General features: G+C 31.9%; 1 protein-coding gene and 2 long non-coding RNA genes across 4 annotated transcripts; 1 reads left to right on the forward strand and 2 right to left on the reverse strand.

Moving 5' to 3' along the window:
* Positions 1–6,630: 6,630 nt before the first annotated feature.
* On the reverse strand, positions 6,631–7,472 carry LOC110633954 (uncharacterized). The gene is made up of 2 exons (XR_002490913.2): positions 7,301–7,472; positions 6,631–7,142 (listed from the first exon to the last, which is right to left on the reverse strand). It is a non-coding gene; the product is annotated as an uncharacterized LOC110633954 (long non-coding RNA).
* On the forward strand, positions 7,142–7,905 carry LOC110633955 (uncharacterized). Of its 2 annotated transcripts, none has more exons than XR_002490914.2 (2): positions 7,142–7,346; positions 7,451–7,905. It is a non-coding gene; the product is annotated as an uncharacterized LOC110633955 (long non-coding RNA). The 2 variants fall into 2 exon arrangements; XR_002490915.2 differs by having other exon boundaries at positions 7,463–7,905.
* A 1,316-nt stretch (positions 7,906–9,221) lies between these two features.
* LOC110633959 (histone H4) lies at positions 9,222–10,043 on the reverse strand. The gene has a single exon (XM_021782809.2). It carries the CDS (start codon positions 9,739–9,741, stop codon positions 9,430–9,432), a length of 312 nt encoding a protein of 103 aa, XP_021638501.1. The 5' UTR covers positions 9,742–10,043; the 3' UTR covers positions 9,222–9,429.
* Between the last annotated feature and the right edge of the window lie 9,728 nt (positions 10,044–19,771).

A 19,771-nucleotide genomic window follows, 5' to 3' on the forward strand; every position in this document is an offset into this window, starting at 1 on the left:
GAACATGTCTGCATATTGCCACCAAATCCATAGGTGACATTGTTTTGGGTGGGCTCATCAACTGTCATAGCCAAGCATTTTGGTTTTAATCCTGCGAGCACTCAATACCCGACACTTGAGGACACTTCATATTTTGATCTGCACACTTAACCAAAGCAGGGTTCAATTTGTCATGTTTTGATCTTGTCCACCTGCAGCCCAGGCCTATTGCACAACCGAAACCCAACCTTTCACACGGTCCCACGGCACCCTACTACACCTACCCCACCCCTCGGCCTACACAGGACATCCCGACCTCGATCGGCCCATACCTCCTACTGATGAACCTTCCTCATCCACACCTCCTGCATTCAACACTAAAACCTTATTCACCTATCTTGAAAGGCTTAGTGATGATATCTTCTTTGTGGATAGGAAGCTTGACCAGTCTTGATACACTCAAGGATCGTCATGATCACCTATTTGACCTTGTCATGGAAACCGGGGACAAGCGAGAAAGAAGCTGAAGGAGATGGTGAAGCAACTCATGATCTTTTGGGCATGCCACCCCACCTCCATCACCTCCTCCGGCACCATCATTTCGACGGTAGCGGCGACCACCTTATAGCACCATCCTTGGACAAGGGCAAGACAATAGAACTAGATTAGTGTTTGTTTTACTTTTGTTCCAACTTGTAGGACTTTTCCTTTGTAAATATGTTCAAACATTTATAGTTTGTTTTGGATTATGTTTGTTAGTTCTGAATTAGTTTGTTTTAAATTCTGTTTTTCTTGAAGTTTTATTGGATAGCTATTACATTAGTCTTCTTTGATTTTTATTGTACTTATTGCCCTTTTGTACATATTTGCCCATACTCTGTATATATTTCAATACTTCTACTGCTGGTTGTACATTTCCCCTTGCCAATTCCCATGCAGCAACTTTTGTATACACTGCACAGCTATGAATTTCCTCATGCAACTGTTTTGCATAGCCTGTGCAACCCTTTCTGCTACTTGCGCACAGGTTGTATTCCCCTTATGCAAGCATCTGCATAGCCTATGCAACATATATTGCCTCTTATGCGACCGCATGGCTTATGCACCTTACCTATGCACATACTCTGGACAGCACTTAACTCTGCATAACCTGTGCAGTTTCTTATGCATCCCTTTATCTTGAATTCTCATCTGCTACATACCAGGTAACTCTTTCTTTTTGCTCTTAATCTTTACAATTCCTGGTAATTACTATTTGCTTTGACTTTTGATAATACATTGCATGAGACATTGAGGACAATGTCCAATTTTGAGTTTGGGGGTGCACATTCTGATTTTTGCTTAATTTTTGCTTCATTTTTCACATTTTGAGTATAGGAGCATCTCATTCCATTTCATTTACATATATTGTAAATATTTTACATATACATCCATACATACATATTCATTACACATTTACACACACATTATACATCACTTAGAAATTGTACAAATTGCATACAAATAGACTTCCTCCATTTAGTTCATGCATTACTCATTTTAGGAATCATGCACCATGCATTAAAATCTTTTGCCAAATCCCTTGAGTATTGAAAATGTGCCTATGAGAGTGATTTGACTCACCTTTTAGTTGGGTTTGTGGATTGAAAGTTTCCTAAAAGGTGCAAGGTTTTGAAGTGTCTATCCCTTGCCTATATCTTCTTAGCCAAAAAGCCACCCAACTAGTCATTTGGAGATGGAAGTGTTTAGAGGGAGTTATTGGATATAAGATAGTCAAATGATGTCTCACCAATCCTAGAACAAATTTTCTAAACCTTTCAAGGCGAAATACCAGCTTGTACTTGAAAAGAGAGATGATTAGGCATTCTTTGATTTAAACCTTCTCATTTTAAACCTTTGGCCTTTTTCCTAATTAAAATTGACCCTTGCAAACCCCTTTGAGCCTTTTTATTCCTAATTTTTCTTGAAACCCTTATTGCTACCTAGCCAATGAACCAAACACTCCAACCCTTTTCATGAGGATAATTATTCATAATATTAGGTACATAAAAAAATAAATAAATAAAATAAAAAAAAGAAAAAAATACAATAAAAGGGAGAAGAAGTGCTTGTCATCTTGTAAAAGTGCTAGTATATGTGCTTTTCATTATTGCCATTCAAAATGAAAGAAATGCACACAATGTATTAAAAGAAATGAGTTTGTGGGTGACACTTTTAGGGACAATCATCAAAAGAAAATGCAAAATACAAGTTAAAGTATCAAAATGTCCCTCTATTTTTATATGTTTTGTAAACTATGCTAGCACTTGACAATCCTCATTGTGTATTTCTCTCTCTCATATAAAAAAAAAAAGAGAAAAAAAATATATAATAAAATGTACCTTATGTTTCAAAATTGCAACATATTCTCATGCTTTGAATACTTTTTACCCATTCTTCTTCTTAGCCTCATTTTGAACCCCATGGCCCCATTACATCCCTAAAAGACCTTTGATCTCTTGAAAGTACTTGCTACATTAGTGGAGATAGGAGTGGGGAATTTGCCTATGGGATTGGAGAACTATTCATTCATTCATTCAATTCCATCATTCCATATAGAGACACTTTGACTATTGATTGTTCTAGAATTCCTTTTGAGCATGACCCTCTCTTTTGATTGGTTGGTTTGGGGATTTTGAATGATAATTGACTTGATGGCTAAGCGGTGAAAGCTTGGATAAGCATAAAATTCTTTGCATTTTGAAGGATGGGTATATGGATTGTTGGTATGGCTAAAGGTGTGTTTAGTTACTTTAATAGGTAATTTTCATAGCTCTTTGGATAAGGCACCCCTAAAAACTTTGCACCACATTTTAAAGTTTGCTTGAGGACAAGCAAAAGCTTGAGTTTGGGGGTATTTGATGCATACATTTTGCATAGTCATTTAGGTCTAATTTTATAGCCATTTTATTCTATTATTAGTTATTTTTAGCTAATTTCATTAGTAAGTTAGTTAGTTTTTCATAATTGTCGATTTTGGATTAATTTGTAATTTTTACTTTGTTTTGTAGGAAAAATGGTGTTTTTGAAGGACTGAAGAGAATTTTGCCATTGAGGAGTGTCTTCTACAGCCAAAGATGTCAAAAACAAGTTTTCAAGCTGAAATATGCATTGACCAAACTGTGCATAACTTGCCGCATAAGCTATGCAGATCTGCATAAGGAGAAAGATCACTGTTCCAGAACCAGTGAAATGTGCATAAGGAGCGCATAGCTTATGCACATTCTCGCCTCCCTTATGCACCTTCACGGAATTGTGCATAACCTATGCACCAAGTCATGCGACTTCGCATAAGTGACCCAGAACCGTAAGCGCATAAGGGATTGCATAACTTATGCGATCCACTTATGCGATCCCATGAAGAGTTCATTAATGAGTGTGGAGATTCTCTCAAATAATTCCTCCTAGAACATACCATTTTAGGGCTCCATGTCAGAAAAATGCTATAAATAGTCTCATTTTCCCATTTTAAAGAAGACAAGGAGCAAAGAAGAAAAGGAGAGGGGCTGAGCAGAATTTGAAGAGCCATCTTCACCTTCCACACCATTTTCAACTAAGATTTGCAGATTTCTTTCTTTCTTTACACTTTTCTACATTTCTAGTGTTTAATTCCTTACTTCTTAGCTTAGATTAAAGCTTTATTTCCATTTAAACTCATCATATCTTGTAAGCATTATGGATAGTGAGTAGTTTACTTTTGATTCTGGAGTAAGGGTTGTAATATTTGAGATATTTTGTGGATCTTGATTGGGTAATCCATATTTTGTGGTCTTAATGAGTTTTATTCATTTCTTGTATACTTAATGACATGCTTAGTGTAGGATCCCATTAAGTGATGTTCTTAATCCATGGTTGAAGCACCGAAAGGAGAAGGCCTTGTGATAGATAATCAAGAAATTGGACTTAATTAACTTAGACCTAGAAATAGGCTAAGGATTAAGAGGATTCACAGATTAATTAAAGAACTTAATGGGTCTTAATTAATTCTAACTCCACGAAAGTAGGATTAGTTTGATTAAGGCACTCTTTGTCTCACTCGAAAGGGAATTCAAAGGATTTAAGAATTAATCTCCTTAAAACCCATTAGTTTCATAAGATTGGATAACCAATTTAAAATCCCAAAATAGCTCGAATATGAAATCCCGAACTCCGAAATCACCTTTTTACCATTGTTAATTTCTAATCGAATTTAATTACTTGCCATTTTAAATCTTGCCATATTTGAACTTGCTTATTTCAATTTGATGCAATTTTAGTTTAATTAATACATTGTTGAATAGAATATTAATTTTGCACATTTAGATTTCATACTCCATTACCCATTAATTCATTATTTTAATTTCATAAATACTTCAATTTAGTCAACTTTTATATCGAAAATTCAATCATTAACACAACTCCTCGTGGGATCGATATTTTTCTATACTACTTGTACGACCCGTGCACTTGCGGTTGGGACGCATCATTTATATAGAACTAAACAGGAGTAAGCCAGGGATATCATTGTCATACTAGAAGATAATACAATTTTTTAAGAGTAACTTGCCCCAATAGCGACTGCAATTACTAACAAGTAAGTAATCCTAAATTCCTATAATAACTATTGGCATGAAATTGTAGTAATAATATAATTTTTATTTGGTATATTAAAATTAATTTTATTTTTAATTTAGCTGACTTTTGCATGTAATTAATTTAAAAAAATACTTTATAAATAAAAATTAATCTTATTTGTAAATTAAACTAACATTGGCATGTAAAATAAATTTAATTTAATACTTGGTAATTATAAAATAAATCTGCATGTTAGAAATCTTTATTAGTTTGTGATTGTTTGGACCTTATGTGATATTAGAATAAATTACATATGTACATAATTAATTTAGTTTAATTATCCTTAGGATAACTGGGTGAAAATTAATTAATTAGGTTAAATAGAAACTTAGAGTTATTTGACATTGAATTTATTTGTAAATTAAATTCTCAATAATAAATTAATTTTAGTCATCTGGTAAATATCATTTAAATAATTAGCAACCTCATAGATAGGAATTACTTGTGCATGAAAATTGTTTGTAAATAACAATCCTTTTGTGAATTACTTGCGTGTGTAGGATTAAAATTGCATTTTTAGGATAAAGTTTAATAAATGAATAATAAACAAGACTTCTAAAAACATTAGTAGAGGACTGACACTCTAATTAATAAGGTTAGACCAGGCGTAAGGGATGCCTAACACCTTCCCCTTACGTACCCACTATCCCGAACCTAGACATTGGGCTACTGTAATAACGGTTGTGGAAACTCTGCAACGAGTAAGTTGCCATTTATGACCCTCGAAAAAAATACTGAATATGTCCCGATTATTACCTATGTGGCGACTCCTGTCTATCTATGCCTTCGTGACATAAATCCTTAGTACCGTGGTAGTATTATGGGAAGATGATACTTACCAGTGGTTTGATTCTATTAGGATTGTATGAAGTGCATGTCTAGAAAATGTTGTCTAAGGAGATAGTAATTAAGTGAGACCATTGTGACTCCACTATCTTTCCTGGGCATTACCTGGTGCATTTTATATAATTCTAGTGGATGATATTTCACCTCACGCTCTCCTTCTCCCCACATTATGGATATAAAAAGTTAGGGTGAGGCACAGTTTTAAGTTGATCTCACTAGCCTCCGCACTTGGATTTAAGTGAAAATTCGGCTTGAATTGAACTTGCTGGTAGGATTTGGATTAAGAGAGTTGTATAGAATATTAGCTCCCATACTTATGCATTGATGTGATACACTGGATGCATGAGTAGCTCCAAGTTATCTTCTCGTGCGAATATTGAAATTATTATGTGTTTGATGTGTATTTGATGGTAAAATTGTATTAGTTTTAAGTAGTTATAGAAATTGCATCTGTAATCAATATCTAAACTCACTGAGTTGAACGCTCACTCCTGTTCAATAATTTTTCCCTAGGTTGTAGGAGAAGTAATTTTCTTTAAAGTCTAACCTATACCATTTTCCCACAGGGTACAATATTGATAAATAGGAATTTATATTTTATTTATTAATTTATTTAATTATTTATTTTCAAAGTCTAACCTATACTATTTTCCTGTAGGGTACAATATTGATAACTAGTAATTTATATTTTATTTATTAATTTATTTAATTATTTATTTTATTCTTAAAACTCTACTGTGACACTATTTTATGAATATATAGTATTAATTAATAAAAAATTAAATGATTTATATATGTTGGCATCAAGATCTAAGCTCCCTAATGGTGAATTTTGATAATTATCGGATTGAATTGATCCAAATAAATTTATAATATTTTATTTTATTTTATTACATGTTGAGTATTAAATTTATTATGATCATGAGTTTTAAAGCAATAAGACTTATTACGAGTTTTGAAGACTTTTTGCTAGTCCAAGTCTTAATACTGATCCAACCCTTAGAATTAGGTTGTAACAATAGTTGCCTCACTATTTCACCTTTCACTGTTTCAACTTCTTCACCTGAATATCGTATTCTTCCTTTTCTTCCTTCTCAACAATCGAATGAAACATTTGTTAATAACAGATGCCTTGACAATTTTGGAAAGATGCGTAGAATTTGAGAATTTTATTCAACACAATAGATTTTACAATGGGTGGATAAGTTACAATATGTTAATAGCAGGAAATGACTAACATATGGGCCACTCTTCTAGACATAACATATGTTAAATTTAGAGCTATTTATACTATTTTAAATACTTGAGAGGGGCTTATATGAATCTACAAAGATTTTAAGAGCTTAAACGACTATTGACCATAATTTAGGGTGAAAAATGGCCTTTTACCTTTTTTAATCTGAAAGGTGAGAACTTCATTCATGATTTATGAGAAAAGTACAGCCTATCTTTAACCCATAGATCAGCTAACTGGGGGAGGATTAAGGAGCCAATCCTCACTTTTCCAACAACGTAGTAAGCACATCCATTAGTTGTTCTAGGAATGAACTTGACCTATCACCTACGTTGCACGAAAATGCTGAGTCATGCCGTTTCCCCATTTTAGAAACGTTTTCACGTCGGAAATGAAGAGACACGCCAACGAAACGTTTCGGGCCCATTTCCTGAAATTGAGAAAGTCGAGAATGCGTTTTCGATGTCGGAAACACGTTTTTTTTTTAAGAAAAAAAAAGAAATGGCTTAGGCTGGCAGAGAGAGGTGAGAGCACTGATCAACACTGCTTCACAAGAAGAAGAGGAAGAAGAAGAAAAAGAGGACTTACTTGGCAACGACGGCACTAGATCAGCGATGCGGCGATGGCATCACAGGTAAGTCGATCCGATAATCCCTTTAATGTTCCCAGTTTCCATGCTCTGTTCTGCCTTTGATTGGCTTTTTGTATATGGGTTTTGAATCTTAATCGATGGTTGAGGCTGGCTTGTAGCATGGGGGTTTGGTTGTGATTTAGCTCGAACTTGCTTTTAGAGGGGACTCAAACTGGATTTTTGTGATACCGCCTTCCGTTCGTCTCTCCTGGTGTCGAAAAGGAACCGACCCGAAGACATGAGGTCTATCGGTGCATCAAAGAATTTCGTTTTGAGAAGGCTAGCAACTGACACATGGCTACACTCTAATGGCTCTCATAGCCTTCGAGTCAAGGGAACGAAGAAAGGAAGTGGTAGCTACATCTGAACCGACCTCTCTTCCATCAACATAAAGCAAGACAAGTTAAGGCCAAAATATTTTTTCTTTTTTGAATAATACAATATTACCTACCAGTCATAGGCACTTGATCTCCCATTGCGGGGAAGGGAATTTTTTTTTTTTTTAATACTCTTTGGCTCTGATTTGGCAAATATATATATATATATATTGAAACATCATGAACTACTGCCCCTATTTCCCAAGGAGTGAGTTAGACTAGAAACCAAATAGTCTTAACCAGTTGTCGGACTTGAACGCCAAATAAAAACACCTTTTTATTTTTTTTTAAATTAATATATGAATTTATCAATAATTTTTTTTTTACTTTTAATGAAAGTAAAGGAAAATCAATATTCAACATTAATTCAAATCTCTCTAATATAAAGTAGATAAATTTATTTCAAATAAATAAAATTATATTTAAAAAATAATTATTATAGAAAAAATAAATAGAAGAGAAAAAACATATTTTTCACTTTTTTATTTAATTTGAATAAAAATAAAATTTCACATAAATCTTCATAATTTTTTTCTTTTTTTTACACAATAAGAAAATTTAATTTTTTATTTTTTTTCTTTTCAATAAATTAAGGAAATTATCTTTCTATTCTTTTTCTCACTAGCAATAAAATATATTAATATTAAAAGTATAATAAATTAAAATAATAATAATATTTAAAAATTATAAATATTAAATAAAACCAAAACTTTTTAATCTAAATCAATAAAAATAATATTAATTTTACAAATTCATTGAAGTACAATTTAGGCGAATTTTATTATTACTTATTCAAAATAAAGAAAATATTATTCTATTATGAAAAATAATGGTATTTAACATAATTTTACAATTTATCTTATTAAACTTTTACAAAATAATTTTTCATGTAAAATAATCAATTATGAAAAATTTATTTATTTAATAAAAAAATAATTTTTTTAAAAAAATTTAAAATATTACCAAAAAACTAATTTAAGATGTTAAAAAAATTATCTTTAAATTAATAAAAAATTTTACAATTAACTATTTTATATAAAAATATCATTTTAAAAAATATTATAAGATAAATTATAAAATTTTATTAAATCACTTTATATATATACACTTATAATTTTATTAGCGCTTTTGGGACAATGAATTGCCAAATTATTATGCATATATCATTAGCTTGTAATAAAATAAATTCAAGAGACATGCTAACTTTAAACCTGAAAATTATTTATTTGATTCAATATGTTACAACTTATTTAGTAACCCCCATAATTTTCAAGTTATTTTTCAAGTTATTGCTAGAACCCAAGACATAATTGACTAATCAACTAAGACTATTGACAAAAAACTAAAAAAAAAATTGCCTACAAATTTAATTGAAGTCGAATAACATGTTTGAAAAGCTTTTATCACCTGTTATCCATTACCTTAAAAAGAAAAGCAAAAGCTAAAGCTGAAGCGATCCACAGCGCACACACAAACAACAAACACAGAAAACCACCAGAAATCAATAAATCAAACACCACCATTTCATTTCATTTCATTCCATTACAAATTCACCATAGTTACAAAAAGAACCCAAAACACCAATAAGCAAAACTAGCATACCCATTAGCCAAACCCATCAGATTACTTACAATAACTTCCCTATCTAAACATCTATCCAAAACCATACAATTTCTTGACAGCAAGACTTAAAATCAGAATCAAAAGCTCTAACCACCAAATCCATAAAGGGTTCTACCCTGTCTCTTCAGTGCATACACCACATCCATGGCTGTAACAGTCTTACGGCGAGCGTGTTCGGTGTACGTCACAGCATCTCTGATCACATTCTCAAGGAAGATCTTGAGGACACCACGGGTCTCCTCATAGATTAAACCACTGATACGCTTCACACCACCTCTGCGAGCCAAACGGCGAATTGCTGGCTTTGTAATGCCTTGGATATTATCGCGAAGGACCTTGCGGTGACGCTTGGCTCCTCCCTTTCCAAGCCCCTTGCCTCCCTTGCCGCGCCCAGACATTTTTCTTCACAAGCAGGATCTGTAAATTTGATTTAATTGATAAATTAGGGCCAAGAGAATAGAATTGTTTAGCTGAGCTATAAACTTTAACAATAAAAATATAAACAAATGAGGGCACTAATAGCTTAAATGTATACACTATATATGCTAATTTTTCTTTCCTTTTCCCGCACTTTCTCCTCAACCAAACAGCCACCACGGTAGGAGGGGTAATAAAAATTATTTTTTTTTTTAAAAAAGGAAAAGCTAACAGCTACTTATGGGTTCTGAGATTTTCTAAAACACCAAATCGTTAGTTCGACTGACGCGAAACAAGCAGCAGCAAGAAGAAAAAGAAAAATTTAACAAAAATAGTAAGAAAATTTTCGATGTAAATGAAATCCTAATCTAAATCAAACCTAAAAATCAAATGCACAAAATGCTCAAATCAAAATAAACAAAAATCGCCCAACGAAATCTAGTTAAATCAGACTAAGCTAACGAAATCTGAGCAATTCTAACCATAACTAAGCTAAACCATCAGAAATCCAAAGAACCCCAAGTTTCATTTTCATCCAAGCAAACAAATTTCCCAAAAAAAAAAAAAATCAGGCAAAGAACATAAGCAGAAATCGAGCATGAAATCAAAGTGAAAATGAAGAAACATATAAATTACTGCATAAGTAGAGAAAAAGGAAAAGATTAAGGACCTGATGCGTAAAAATTTGAGAAGAAGAGAGGATGAGAGACTGCTTTTCTCGGTGGGAAAACCAGACAATGTCAACTGGGGGTATTTATGCAAAGACCTGAAGAGGGTACCTTGGTGTCGATCCGTGCCGCATGTTTTCTAGGAGAAATTTGGACCGTTGTTTTCTGTCGGACGGTTGAGATTGGGGCTCTTTAGGCAATGCGGATTGATGCTGTGGCATTTCTGATTCTATGGCTTTTTTCTTATTGTGAAATTGAACTACAATTTAGATCTTTATAATGACTTCATTTTAAATAAATTATTTGCGATAAAAAAAATTAATTAAATTTTTATATAATTATATTTAATTTATATTTTTTTAATAATTTTTTTAAATTAAAAAAATTCATTTTAAATATATTTTTCTCTTTAAAAAGTATAATTTTATAAAAATTTAATTCAATAAATTTTTTAATTAATTTTCAAATTTTTTCTTTTTGATTTACAAATTTTAATTTAAAAAAAATAAAATTAAGTATGATTGTGTAAGAATAAATTAATTTTTTTTCCTTATAAATAATTTATTTAAAAAAATATTAATTAATAAAAAAAATAATTAAATTTAATTATTGTAAAATTATAGTTTTCAAGCAAGAGGAATAAGAAACTTTAGTTTGGTTACCTTCATTTTACAACTCTAACAAGGTCTGCTTGGGTATTTTAAAAAATATTATTTTAAATGTTGTTTAAAAAATTAATCTAAGAAATTATATAATTATTTTAAAATTTTTATAATTAAAATTTTTTAAATTTAAATTAAGTTCTAATATACTTTTCTTGACAATAACTCTAATGATAATATTAATTAATAAATTAATATTACATGCAACTTTTCTTATGGTATTAAATTCGCTCAAGTTATATGTTTTCATTTTAAAGAAAATATGTTTAATTTGCTTATATAAGATATATATTGAATATTTTAGAATTATTTTTATTTATAATATATAAAAAATTAATTTAATTATTTGAATTAAAATATAGTTTTAATGTCAGTTTAAATAATAGAAAATTATATACAGGGTTAAATAGTTTAATAATTCTTATAACATTAGAATTATTCTTTTGTTTGAATTAAAATAATAATTGTTTGTAGAATTAGGATTTATTTTTTAAGTATTACATTAATTTTTTTAATTCTTTAAGTGAAAAAGTAAAAACAAAGCTCGTTTATTAATAATTTTTAATTACTAAAAATAGGGAAGGGAAGAATCGATCATGAGAGACCACTGCTATAAATAATGCATGTTTTGTTCTCTTATAAAAGGGCTATATATATATATATATATATATATATATATATATATATATATATGAAGTCTGTTATATGTGGTATAATCACTTTTTTTTTATATATATTTTTATATAAAAAAAAATTTATCTTATTAAATATTAAATTTTTTATTTATATATTTTTAATTTTCAACTAATAATCGCTAATCTTATAAAAAATTATTATCTTAATTTTTTTTATTATATCTCTTAAAATTTTTAAAAATTTTAGTTTATAATTTTGGATAGTGTAAATATTTATTCATCAGATTATACACTCCCAAAATTAATCTTTTTTAATTAAATTTTCAATCATATTAGATGTAACGACTCAAATCAGGGGCTATTACTAACACTAAGAATCGAATCAGCTTAAAACTGTCGAAACTCAAAGCAAGCATAAAAACCTATTAAACATAAATACATTCTTGTATTTCACAATTTAAGCATACTCTAAATTATTACACTTTAATTTTCTCATTCATAATTAATATAAGGTTGACTCAAAATTTAAACATTCACATATATAAAATTACTAAAGTGTGATTAGTTCATACATATATTCTCACATAAGGAGCTAACTTAGATTTCAACCATTGATAATTACATTACTTATACTTAAGATATAACATCTATCATAATATTGAATATCAACACAATAACTATTATTTTACATATTACATGTCTGCTAACAAATACAACATACATGTAAACACTCTACAGCTGCTCCTGTTGCTCAAACTCTAAAAGACTCTTATACTTTTGCACACTAGCATCTAGAGTTAGGGGAAAGGGGTGAGCTCACACAAGGTCAGTGTAACACCCCTCACCCGTCTACAGTGTAACCGAGCGAGGTGTACTATATTCGGTGTCGGAGCACTCTATCTTATCTTACTTTATTCATTTAATAATTTGATTTCGTTATATTTTAATATCAATTATTTTTTGACGGAGAAACTAACGGAGTTTCTCCTATTTTATTAAATATTGACGTGATTTACTATTCACATGTTTAAAATTTACAATAATATTTTCAAATAAATATCTCATTCATGCTCATCATTTCTGATAGTGTCCATACATTTCGATTCTTGTTCATTACCATGCATATTCATTCATGCTCATTTCATATATCAAAATTTTCAAATTTCCATTAATTTATATAATTTAAAAACTGATTGCATAAATTCATAATTTACATCAGGTGCTTATTACATACAATTTCCTGATTTTTAATATAATATAATAAATAATTATAATGCACAAATTACATAATATGACTAATATGAGCCCTATCTACATGCATTGCTAAGGAGGTGACAACCACAGATACTTTAGATATACGTAGATCGAACTCCAAAATCCTTGTTTAATATTCGCTGGGCTTCACCTTCAGTACCTGCGCGAAGGAAACAAATCCATCGCGCTAAGTATTTCTGCTTAGTAGTGCAATAATATAACAAAAAAATAATATACAAATAAAGAAAGAAATTGATCAAATATTGGATACTCTAGAATTTAATTTAATTTCATATAACACTTCTAGTATTAACTATCATTTATTCTAATTTATTCCTCTTCAAAAGCTCAATTCTTTCATAATAAATAAATATTAATATTGTTCCAATTCATTTCAAATTTTTTTTTCGGCTAAATAACTAATCTAATTTATTTTAAATATTCTTACTCATTTATTTAATTGCTAATATTTTCAGTTGCTAATATTCTTAACTTATTGTTTAGTCGAAGGCTAATACATCTTATGATATTAACTCTTTCTAGCATTTTATTAATCGTTTTCTTGATGATTTTGAGCCTTTTTTTTTTACTGTAATCATACTTGTTCTTTATCTTGATATTTAATTTCCTTACTTCCTTTAATAATCAATTCAATTACATTTATACTTCTCCATGCCCAAGTAACCTATACAAATTGATCGGACTGGATAAACAGGTAAACTAGCACTGGGTACCAGGTACCTCTGGCCGTCACACCATCGGTCATAATGTGTCCCCCGGTGTGCAGACAGAATGGCTAATAAGCCATAAAAGCAATAAGGCATAAAGCCAAGTATAACATCATAATCAGTATAGCCATAGGCTATCATATCACAGAATGGTATGAAGCCATACGCAATACTGCTATCAGAACTCTATTGGCATGGTAACCTATCCAAACCAATCACATTAGGCCTACTAGGGCATATTACAAAGTTATTTCTTGAATATTTGTACTTAACATGTAAGGTTACTATTCATTTGATCATTTAAGTCAAAATATTGACTTTCTCATAAATAATAGTTACATGAGTTTTAATTACATAGATTTACTACATTTTAGTTCCAAAAAGTGTTGGCATTAGTTGCCAATCCATACTTCTAACCAATGGAAAATAAATTAAAAATTTCAGTTTTGGGTGCTAGAGTTCACTGTTCCATTAGGCCATCTTACAGTGAGAATTTGACCAAATGTTCTCGATCAAAGTTGTTCTTTATTGTGTCTAATTATATTTCACTTTTTGAATTACCCCATTTGGAGTTTTCTAGCTCAAGTTATGGCTATTGCACCATAACTGGTCGGTTTGCCTTTACCCAGAATTTCTGGGCAATTGTTGGATATTTGCAATTTTTGTACACTGACTGCAGGTGAGTTTTTGGATAAGTTATGGTCAAAATTTGTATTTGTTTTCTTCATGAAAGTTGTAGGGCTATGTCTCAGCTTTCTTTCGGTATAAAATTCAGGTCAATTAGACTTTTCTATACTGAGTTATGACCAAATGAATGAATACTGTTTATTTAGTCATTTTGCCCAGGTAATATTGGTGCTATCCGGATTTGGTCAATTTTTAGGGCATCCTAAGTTTATTTTCTGACAGGTTTCCTTCATTAAAGTTGTGTCATTATGTGTCTAATTTCATGTCCAATTGGCCTTGTATCAATTGAACCTACACAACTCAAATTACAGCTGTCCAAACATGCTGGACTCACATCAAGACCTGTAGTGCACACTAGACAGCATACCCAACCTCAAATCCCAAGCTATCATTCACTTCAATTCTTCATTATACTCAGCCAAATGGTCACTAATTGACTATTAGAACTTCCATTTACCATCAATATGGTATGATTCTAAACTCATTCTTTAATTAAAATAATTTAATAATTAACTCACTTCTAATTCAATATAGAGCTTCTAGCCCATAATATCACATTTCTAGAGAAAATTCTAGCTCTTCAACAACTATGATAGACTAAAATCCCAAAGCTCTATTTATCAATAAGTTTCAACTAATCTTTTACTTATGTCCTATAAGTTATTATTCACTTGACTATTTCCATTCAAAGGTTGACTTTTTGATTTATAATAAATTTTTGAAGCCTAAGTTTACCAAGATACCACATTTTGCATTTTATTTTTGTTGGCATTGATTACCAAAGTCAATTCCTAGCCTCCTAGGTTTTATTTCAAATTTTCAGAATTTGAGGTCCAAATTCACTGTTCCATTGGACCTTGCTACAGTAACAATTTGATAAATTTTTCTTCATGAAAGTTGTTCTTTTATGTGTCTTCTTTAATTTTCTTTTTGAATCACTCCAATTGGAGTTTTATAGCTCAAGTTATGGCCTAAATACCATAATTGGCTGGATAGGGCAATACCCAAAATTTCTGGGCAGAATCCATTCTGCCAGTTTTGGTGTCCTGAGTTTGGTGGGCAATTTCATTAAGTTCTGGTCAAAATTTGGAGTTGTGTCCTCCATGAAAGCTATCCTAAATTGTCTAAGCTTTATATTGATATAAATTTCAGGTTAATTGGATATTTCTATAGTGAGTTATGACCAAATAAACAAACACTGTTCATTTGATCATTTTCTAGGGACAGCTTGTTGGTCACCCAGATTGGGGCAATTTCTAGGTCATTATAACTTGATTTTCTGGGCATGTTTCCTTCATCAAAATTATGCCATTTTATGTCTAGCTTCATTTTCAATTGCCCTTGAACCAATTGGAGTAACATAGTTCAAGTTATAACCCTAGGAATACACTGGACTCAAGTCTAGTATTCTGGCAGAATGGGGACAACATACCAATTTCAATTTCAAGGCCACAATTACTTCCAATTTTGGGTCAAACTTCATCAAATGGTCACTAATTGACCATTAGAACTTCAATTAACCATTCAAACACGATATCTCCAATTTTCATACTAACCATACTTGATCAAATCTCATTCTCATACAAATTCAAAAAGATTCAACTCCATTCCACTCCAATTCATATGTATACATTAATTGACATTGATATACAAACTTAATTGCAACTAAACCATCAAAACCCTAACCCTCTCTTGGCTGCCACAATTCATACATACTCCTACATAAGTGTTTTATTCAATTTCTTAACAATTTCTCATTCACTTGAACTTCCTAACATAGAATAAAAAGAGAAATTTAAGAGTTAGCACTAACCTTAGGAGGGCAGAATTTTCCCTTCAATTTCCTTCACTTTCTTTGATTTTCTTAGCAGCCAAACACCTTCCCAAGTAGTGTAGACAAGTTTTAATGAAGGAGGTTTTGGGTTTTGTGGAGGTAAATTAATGAAAATTAAGAGAGATGAAGAAATTTTTTTCATGGAAGAGAGAGATGAGAGATTTCTAGCAATGAGAAGAAAAATGAGGAAGATGGTTGTTTGGTCTTTGTTTTTATCTCATTTTTATCTCTTTATTTAATTTGTCAATTTGTGATTGGGTGGGGGCATGTTAATGACATCATGTGATGTCATAATTCCCAATTTATTTCATTTTTCTTTCCTTTTCTTTTCTACTCATTTTCAATTCAATTTTTAACAATATTTATTCATATTTTATGTCATAATAATTATTTACTTAACTGGACAAGTAGGTCAAAAATCATCTCCGAAGACAAAATGACCAAAATGCCCTCCGTTTGGCTTATTGAGCCAAAATCGTCTGTACCGATCGAAAAAAATTTCTAAGCCTTTTCTTGGCATTCTAATGCCATAGAAACCTCAATGACTCTTCTCTAGAGTTTCAAATTTTATTTCATGAATTTTCCCCCAGGTTTAGGGCTCCTACCTGCGAAGACCGCAACTTCCCACTGGGTTACCCATCGTTAGGGCACCGGCTCATTTAACTTGGTTGTATTTTTTTTGTAAAATTTTTCCTAGATTTTTCTTACTATTATTTGAGTTATTTATAATTCCTTACTCTAGTCTAAATATTTTTTCAGATGTTCTAGCTGTCTGAACCAACACTAATCACCGGAATAATAGAATGTGCAGAATTGCTACAGTGAGGGTGTTACAGTCAGTGAGTAAACTAACCTATATAATTTAATTATATCATTCATACATATGCAATGCATCATCTAATGAGTTTTCACATCAAAAACATTCCACATAAGATGTGCTTGTCATTAGTGATTCCTTAAATCCAATTTGCCTTGCTCATACAGAGGCTCCTTAGGACTTTCGCTTAAAAGCAGTGTGCTAAGGGCTTATTAGACCTCGCTTGGTCTTACCACCAAAGATCATGCATGATCATATCATAAATATAAAATATACATAACGTAGCGGAAACCAATATGTAACACCCCTAATTTTTAAATTTACTATTTTGTGGGTAAATATTAATATTTTATTTTATTTAAATTTTAGAAAATTATTTGAAATTTTTTGATTTTTATAAATCAGGTTCAATTTTCTCAAAATATAAAACTTTGATGATTTTTAAAAATTAATTTAAAGACCACGTGGCAAAACTAAAAATATATTTGGACTCTACGAATTTTTCTGAGTTTTCTAGAATTTTTTTGGAATTTTTGGGCCTCATTTTCGATCCCAAGGTAGAGTAAAAATTCAAAATTTTGTATCTTGGATCGAACCAGTCGAATCAAATAGGTCAAATCGGACCGGCCTTTTCTTTTCTTCTTCCTTCCTTACCTCCGCATTCCCGTCCCTCTTCCTCTCTCTCCTATTTTCTCTCTCCTCCCTCCTCCCCACGCTGCGCCACCGCCACTCCACCTCGCCGGCGAGCCGCCCTAGTGCCTCCCCACGGCCGACCGACGCTCTAGGCGACCGGAAAATGCACGCGAAGACCCACCTGCCCGAGCGCACTGCTTCGGCCAAAATCTGGCCGATCCGGCCACTGTTTGGGCTAAGAGAGAGCAAATTTCGGTTTAAACCAAAAAATCGAACAAAACCCAGTCAATTCGATTCAATCGGTTCGATTCGATTTATAATTTTTTTTATAATTTCAGTTAATCGGTTCGGTTCGATTATTTTCATAAAAAATAAAAAAAATCAAACCAAACCGAAAATTATTAATATATATATATATATCAAGGAAATCAAAGAAAACCGAACTGAAATCTAAGATTTTGGTTTGATTGGTTTAAAATCGAACCAAACCCAGTTGAAAATCAAATGCTCAATTTATAAATTTCGGTTTGATTGGTTTAAAACCGAATCAAATCGATATTTATGGGTTTGGTTGGTTCGATTTTCTCTTATTAATCGATTTGGTTCGATTTTTAAAATTTTTATTTTCGCTTTTGATTTTATCTGCTCTGGTTCTATTCGGAACCGAACCGACAGTTTGCACACCCCTAGTTTGGGCCGGGTCTTGTGTCTAAACTCATCTACACCTCGAAAGCTTTCCATAGACACAAAAAACAGCAAAATCCATCGTGTTGTGGGCTTCGTGTATTTACCTTTGATTCACAAAAATTCAATAGTTGTCTGGGTCTGTAAATTTCCGACCAGATAGACAGGCTACTGAAAAAGTCTTTGAATTGGATCGAGATTTTGGCTACCCCATCGTAGTCAGACGTCGTAGCGTTCGAGGCTCGGCATGTAAGCCCAAACCTTACTTTTCTTAATTATCTAGTGCTTGAATAGGATTAAAAATCCATAAAATATTCGTGATAGCTTAGAAAATTATAATTCCTTTTGCATTAGTTTAGTAATATTGCTAAGGACCGCGGAGCAAAGTTTTAGAATTTTTAGAGCTTATTTGGGTAGTTTTTGCAAAAGGGTCAATTATAAGGACTAAACTATAATTTTACATATTGTGATTGATGACTATTTGGATGGGCCCAGGAGGGGCTATGTGATGTGATTGAGTTGTGAGTATATGATTTGTGGATATAGAAGTGCGTTTTGAGCCCTTTTGTAGGTTGGGTAGGTCCTAGGTATAGGAGGGACTCTGCTGGATTTTCGGCACGACTTAGGACATATTTGGTCTTTTCTTAGCTTGTATTGAGTCAAATGTACTAAATAATTATAATAAAATTGTTAGGAGAGCCGGGACAGCCTTCCTCCTCCGCCCAGCCACCCATGCATCACTTATATGTATATATCTATGTAGTTAAACTCTAGGCACGTTTTATGTTGCATTCACAACTGTTAAAGTGCCATGGATGTTGTTTGTGGTAATTTGGAGCAGTGTGCGTGCGTTGGCGTGCGTGTGGTATAGTGTTGGATATGGACAGGACGGGTAGACACGGCTTGAGATCTTCGCTGGGACCCCGTATTTGGTTTATTAAGCGAAAGTCCGGCTTGAGATCTTCGCTGGCAGAGGTTGGATTAAGAGGGCTGTATAGGGGATCAGCTCCCATATATGTATTGTTTGACACTCTCGGGTGTGTGAGTGCTCCAAATTGCCTTTTTGATGTGATTTGTATGAAATTTATGATGATGTTGCATTTCACTCTACAGGGTGCATTAGCTTTAGATAGCTATAGAGATTATGGTTAAAATTGATATTTTACTCTCTGAGTCGAACGCTCACTCCTGTTCATTTATTTTTCTAGGCTACAGGAGGATTATTATTGTGGTTAACCTGCTTTTCTTCTTCGCAGGTCGTCTAATAATGTTTCTATAATTCTGTTAACTCCTAGAATTTTCGCATGTGTTAGAAATATTTATTTGATTGGGTCTGTAATATAATTGTCATGTTGGATATGTAAACTTATTAAATGCATGTATAGTTGGATTGGATGAGGGAGCCGAGC

The sequence above is a fragment of the Hevea brasiliensis genome, chromosome 13, assembly GCF_030052815.1.
Source record: "Hevea brasiliensis isolate MT/VB/25A 57/8 chromosome 13, ASM3005281v1, whole genome shotgun sequence".
Classification (NCBI taxonomy): domain Eukaryota; kingdom Viridiplantae; phylum Streptophyta; class Magnoliopsida; order Malpighiales; family Euphorbiaceae; genus Hevea; species Hevea brasiliensis.